The sequence below is a fragment of the Prionailurus bengalensis genome, chromosome A2 (genome assembly GCF_016509475.1).
Source record: "Prionailurus bengalensis isolate Pbe53 chromosome A2, Fcat_Pben_1.1_paternal_pri, whole genome shotgun sequence".
In the NCBI taxonomy this organism is placed as follows: Eukaryota; Metazoa; Chordata; class Mammalia; order Carnivora; family Felidae; genus Prionailurus; species Prionailurus bengalensis.
In genome coordinates this window covers 8,533,204-8,539,756 of record NC_057348.1, presented here as the reverse complement: position 1 = coordinate 8,539,756, position 6,553 = coordinate 8,533,204, and the positions used below count along the sequence as shown (strand labels likewise).

General features: G+C 55.1%; 1 protein-coding gene across 5 annotated transcripts in view; it reads left to right on the top strand.

Moving 5' to 3' along the window:
* DOCK6 (dedicator of cytokinesis 6) overlaps positions 1-6,553 on the top strand; it is a 44,033-nt gene continuing 37,480 nt past the window's right edge. For 4 of the 5 annotated variants that reach the window (XR_006298264.1, XM_043586575.1, XM_043586574.1 and 1 more), the window contains exon 1: positions 24-72. Coding sequence is in view for 4 of the 5 variants with exons in the window: in XM_043586575.1 (XP_043442510.1) it covers positions 29-72 (44 nt within the window). In the remaining variant the exon portion in view is untranslated. Of the gene's footprint in view, positions 73-6,553 lie in introns of all 5 variants that reach the window. The other variant, XM_043586572.1, reaches the window with a different exon arrangement.

The following is a 6,553-nucleotide window of genomic DNA, read 5'->3' as shown; positions in this document are numbered from 1 at the left end:
GCGGCGGCGGCGGGACGCGCGCGGCGCCATGGCGGCCGCCGAGCGCCGCGCTTTCGCGCACAAGATCAACAGGTAGCTCGGCCGCCCGCACGTGTCCGAGCCCCGCCCTCCCCGGCCCGGCGCCCCCCCATTCAAGCCCCTTCGGCCTTGGCCGAGTCCGACCCGCTCCCTCCGGCCGGGGACGGGGTGGGGCGGGGGGCGGCGGGAGGCGGGAGGGGGGCGGCGGGGGTCCCTCCGGGGCCGCGGCGGGGCTGCGGCTGCGATGGCGGCTGAGCCGAGGGCCGCCCTGGGAGCCGGGGGCGGGGGGACGCGTGGGGGCGTGTCCGGGGGGCCTTCCTGGAGGAGGCGGCGCAGGGAAAGCGTGTCACGGGAGCCCCCCGCGCCCCTCCCCGTCTAGACCTTGCCGGGTCTCTGAGCCCCAGGGCGTGGGAGCGGGAGGGACCTTTGCGACCCACCCTCGTGCGACTGGCGTGGGGTGGGGATGCTCCGGGCGCCGGGGTTTGGGAACGGGGATGGTGCTCTTGGAGGCCTTGGAGGCCCCTCGGGAAGTTTCCCGTGCTCTTCTCCCACTGTCGGCGTCCCGTGCCCAGCTGTCTGGGGAGCGGGGGACAGCTGTGGATGTCCCCCCGCCCCCAGCCCTGCTTCAGGCTCTCCCAGCACCGGCTGGACGCGCTGGGAATGGATGGGTGATTGAATGGAGGGAGTGGGGGCTGGGGACCGAACCAGCTGGTGGGCAGACGGGGGAGGGGACGGGCGCCAGGCGCTGGGGGATCCATTTCCGTGGCCACTGGAGATTGTAAGAGACTCAGCCTGCGAGGGGGGAGGTCAGACTTGGGGCTGAAGAGCTGCTCCCCCTCTTTGCCTCCATAGCCAGTCAGAGATCAGAGACTGCCCCGGGGTCCTCTCCACAGGGGACCTGTCTTGGCCACGCCCAAGTGAAAGGGCACCCTGTGGGTCCAGAGCCGGCGTGATGGAGACCCAAGAAAAGATCCCACCCTGGGGGGCAGATACAGTGGGATAGATGGAGGGGTAGCACAATAAAATAGATTGTATGTTAATGATAAGCGCTGTGGGGACCGACGAGGCAGGGAAAGGAGATGAAGGGGATGGGAGCCATTTTAGACCTGGGAGGCGGGTCAGGAAGGCTGGGGTGATAAGGGAACATTGGAGCAAAGATCTGAAGGTGAGGGAGGCGGCCGTGCCCAAACGTGGGGGAAATGCAATCCAAACACAAGAAAGCGGTGCAAAGGCCCGGAGGCAGGAGCAGGCATAGTGTATTTATAGATCATCTGAGGAGGGCAGCCAGCCTGGAGCTGAGTAAGGAAGGGGACAGCGGGAGCAGATCTTGCAGCTCGTGGATTGTGGCGAGGACTTTAACTTGTATCCTGAGCGGGGTGGAAGTCACGAAGCGTTCTGAAGGGTGTAGCCATGTGTCAGGAGCATAGTGGTCAGGCGATTTTTGTGTTCTGCTATCTTCATGTTCCTGAATTGTCTGTCTGTGTTGGACCTTTGGCATCTCCGAACCCATTTCTTTGCCACGCAGTCTCTGTCCTTGGGTCCGGGCTTCCACTCAAATGAATGAGAGAAGTCCTGGGGCACGGACCCTGTAGGGCCTGGGCTAAGAAGAGCAGAGAATGATCCTGGGGCCCCAGGGAACCACAAGCAAATGGCTCAAGGCTTCCAGTCATCCTCCGACAAGGTCTCCATTGCAGCCTAGTGGACACCGGGGTCCACTTGCTCAGACCTGGACCTCTTTTCATCTGTTCATTCATTCAGTCATTCACTCCACAGTGCCGTGTTAACCCGAATATTTTTTTTTTAATTTTTTTTCAACGTTTATTTATTTTTGGGACAGAGAGAGACAGAGCATGAACGGTGGGGGGTCAGAGAGAGAGGGAGACACAGAATCGGAAACAGGCTCCAGGCTCTGAGCCATCAGCCCAGAGCCCGACGCGGGGCTCGAACTCACGGACCGCGAGATCGTGACCTGGCTGAAGTCGGACGCTTAACCGACTGCGCCACCCAGGCGCCCCTTAACCCGAATATTAAACAGTCCCCCAGTTTCCTAATGAACAGATTCTTAAAAGAAAAGAGTTTGGGGAGATAACATAAAACCATAAATTCTTATACATGTAAATAACGTGGACAGACGCTATTGCGCGCAATATAACTTGTTTGTTTTTTCACTTGTACTGTTTAAAGTAAAATACGATATGGAACGGTGGTAATGGCCCGCACTTAACAATATATTTATTGTATGCTGGTCCCGTCGGGAATGCCACTTGTATTGTCACCAGAGCCTGTTGACATAGGTGTAGCTAGTTTTTTTTTAGTATTCTTTTTTTAATTAATTAATTAAAGTGTATTTAATTTGAGAGAGAGAGAGAGAGGGAAAGAATCATAAGGGGGCTCGGCTGTCAGCACAGAGCCCGACGTGGGGCTCCATCTCCCGAACCGTGAGCTCATGACCTCAAGATCAATTAATTCATTATATTTATTTTTGAGAGAGGGAGTGCATACCCACACCCAAGCGAGTGGGGAAGGGGCAGAGAAAGAGGGAGAGAGAGAATCTTTTTTTTTTTTTTTTTTACACTTTTCAAAAACGTTTATATTTATTTTTGAGAGAGAGCACGAGTGAGGGAGGGGCAGAGAGAGAGGGAGACAGAATCTGAAGCGGGGTCCGTGCTGTCAGTGCAAAGCTGGATGCGGGGCTCAAACCCATGAATCATGATGAGATCATGACTTGGGCTGAAGTTGCATGCTTAACCAACTAAGCCACCGAGGTGCCCCAAACGCGGTGTGGAGCCCGACGTTGGGCTTGATCCCACGACCCTGGGATCGTGACCTGAGCTGAAATCATGCTCCACTGACTGAGCCACCCGGGCTCCCCGTGGGTTTAACTGTTGCAGGTTGGACTCAAAGCGGTTAGGTCACTCTCGAAGTAGTGATTTGTTGGAGGGCAATGAGACATGCGTTGAAAATTCCAGAAGGGTCTTTGGGATTTCAAGGAAATGTCTCCCTCCCACCCCTGTCCCCAAATATGTCTACAAACGTGAGCACGTGCATATATTGGTATTTTTTTACCTTTAGAAAAAGTCATGACATTTGACATGCATCTAGAAAAGTGCAAAGTTTAAAGAGTAGTTATAAATGGCGGGGGGGGGGGGGCGCCTATTTGTCTCCATCAGTGGAGCATGGGACTCTTGATCTCAGGATTATGGGGTCAAGCCCCACGCTGGGGGTAGTTAAAGGGCCACCCAACCCAGCAGCCCCTCCTGATCTGCACCCAGTTGTGTCCCTCAGGGACCTACCACGCTGATGGCGACTCCCACCCCTTCCTCATTCGCATTATGGTTTTCGCGATCCGAGCTGGCTCCCTGCCTGGCACGGGTTGACTTTGCCTGTTTAGAATGTCTCACAAATGGGATCACACGGGACGTCGAGTCCCGGGTGCCGAGTGAGTCTCACCCAACACAATGTCAAGCAGGAGGGCTCATCTGGGCCTCAGCCTGTAGTCGGGTCCCTCCTTTTTCCTCGCTGCATACTATTTCCCAGCCAGTGTATTCTCCATGTCCTGTTGAGGAACATGGGGACTGTCATGACCTCGGCTGCCGGGCACGTTCTCAGCCACGTGTTTCCTCCTGAGTGTCTACACCTCAGTGAAATGGCTGGATTGGCAGATCTTCAACTTTGCTTGATAATTACCGATAATTTTCCAAAGGGGCTCCCCCAGCAGCAGATGAGAGTTCCTGTGGCTTCATATCCTCACGGGCAGGCAGACTCTTTGTCTTTATTTAATGTTTATTTATTTTTGAGAGAGAGACAGAGCGTGAGCAGAGGAGGGGCAGGGAGAGGGAGACACAGAGTCCGAAGCAGGCTCCAGGCTCCGAGCTGTCAGCACAGAGCCCGATGCGGGGCTCGAACCCACGAACTGTGAGATCATGACCCGAGTGAAGCTGGGCGCCCACCTGACCGAGGCACCCAGGTGCCCCTGATTCTTTGTCTTTAGAATGTTCTGACGGTCCAGGAAGGCGAGGGGTGGGGTATAAGGAGGAATCACTGGGGTTTTATAAGGATTCATATTCTTCTCTTGCTTTTTTTTTTTTTTTAAGTTTTTTAAAAGGTCTTTTCTTTTTTAAAAAAGTTGAGTCTTTTTCTTTTTTAAGTTTTGTTTATTTTGAGAAAGAGAGAGAGCGGGGGAAGGGCAGAAAAAGGGAATCCCAAGCAGGCTCCGCACTGTCAGTGCAGAGCCCGACGTGGGGCTTGAACTCACGAACCTCGAGATCACGACCCGAGCCAAAATCAAGGGTCGGATGCGTAACCGACTGAGCCACGCGGGCACCCCTATTCTCTCGCTTTTTACACAGGTGGGAACACGTAACGTCAGAGGCTTATGCCATTCTTGGTTCTGGTTTTATCCTCCTCCCCGGTGAGGCTAGACTTCTGTTAATCTGGCCAGCCCTGGGGTGAGGTCCACCGTCTCTCATGAATCTCCCAGTGACGCCGCTGCTTACCCTTTCCCCTCTGAGCGTCTCTACAGTGTCACATAGGGTTGTCGATTTTCCCCGTTGGAGGATTTATCTCACCGGCGGCTGTAACCCACCGCCTGATCTTGACATTTTTTGCCATTGCAATTCTGAAATCCCTTCCTGAGAAAAACCACCACAGTCAGCTCAACGTCTTGCCTCCTTTTTAAAAATGTGCTCCACGGGGGCGTCTGAAGCAGATCTGATGTGGGGATGAGAAAGAGAGGGGCATTGGGGGTGCCTCCCAGGTGCGGGTCCTGAGCACCCCAGAGGGTGGGGCTGCCCTTAGGGAGACAGGAGGATGCTGGGAAGGCAGGGTTACGGTGATGGCGCATGTCTGCAGGACCCCGCGAGGGCATGCAAAGGAGGCAGGTATCCCACCGAATGGACTCGAGGATTGTCATTGTTTAGATGGTGCTGAAACCCGGAGGCTGGATGGGACCACTGTGGGGGGCGAGTGTGGACATGGAAGAGGCAGGTTGAGCCCCTGTTCTCGGCCCTGCTCCCCATCACAGGCCACGTGGAATGGCAGATGCTGGAGGGCATAGACTCTGCCCTCTGGCCCCCAGGGGTTTGATCCTGGCCACCTGCTGTGTGACCCTGAGCACCTTACCACCCCTCTCTGAGCCTCACCCCCTTTTGGCATAAAAAGGTCCAGAGATTCCAGTTTCTCGGGATCCTTTCGAGGCAACGTGCTTACAGCAAGCCTTAATTGAGCACTTACTGTGTGCCAAGCACTACACTCAGAACAGTTCATTAAGGTGTGGGTACTGTCCTGAGCCCAGAGGTCCAGAGAGGGGGTGCCACCCGTCCATGCTTGCCCAGCTCCCAAGCGCAGAGCCCTGTGACACGGGAAAGTGGCTCCTGGGCCACGGTGTTGAGGACCTGGCCTTTTCCACTCTGGGGACATCTGTCCATGGCCAAAGACAAAATGAAGTGGCCCTGCCCTCCTTCCTCCCCTCTCCCTGCTCTGGGGTAACAGCTGTAGAACATCTGGGACCAGGGCACAGACCGGTGCCCTGTCCTGGCGTCTTTCATAAATCATCCCCCAAGACCCTGTGTGCCCAGGCTTCCAGAAGAGGCAGCCCCAACGTTGGGAACTTGAGGGCCCATACCTCATTTTGCACAACCTTTGAATTTCCTAGAAGATCCTCCGTCATCTCCCCCTAAACCCCAACCAGTAGAAGCAAGACTCTGGGACCATTAACAAAGAAAATAAACAGAACGCGGAGACAGAGGAGTGAGGCTGAGGTCTCCACTGGAGGCCCCCATGTTGGATCAGGGTCCCAGTCAAGTTTGTTTGACCTACACGGATTTGAATTCAGAGGCTTCCAGATGACCCCCGCCCCCACCTGTCTTACCTGAGCCCCACTGCACACATCCATTTCATCGGTGGCCCATGGGCCATAGGTTGGCAATAGGCATGGTGCTTTTTTAAAATTTTTATTTCTGTATTTTTAAAAATGTTTTTATTTTATTTGTTTTTGAGAGGGAGAGAGCGCGCGAGCAGGGGAGGGGCAGAGAGAGAGGGAGACACAGAATCCAAAGCGGGCTCCAGGCTCCGAGCCGTCAGCACAGAGCCCGACGCGGGGCTCGAACTCATGGACCGCGAGATGGTGACCTGAGCCAAAGTCGGACACTTAATGGACTGAGGCACCCAGGCGCCCCAGCATCGTGCTTTTTGGGGGGGTATAACTTTTTATTGGGAAAACTCCCCGGCACACAGAAAAGTGGCAAATAGAAGGGAGTAAGGCCCAAACACCCAGGCAATTGCCTTCTCAATTTTAAGAGGGATTGAGGCCCAGGAAGGGCGTCCACCAGCCCAAAGCCACACAGCTAAAATGTCTGCGGCTTCTAACAGTGGGTCCAGTCAAGTTGGACCAGGGGGAAGATTGGGAGGGATTCACTCATTTCACCAAGAAAAATTTATTGAGGGGCACCTGGGTGGCTCAGCCAGTTAGGCGTCTGACTTCGGCTCAGGTTATGATCTCGCGGTTCATGGGTTTGAGCCCCGTGTTGGGCTCTAC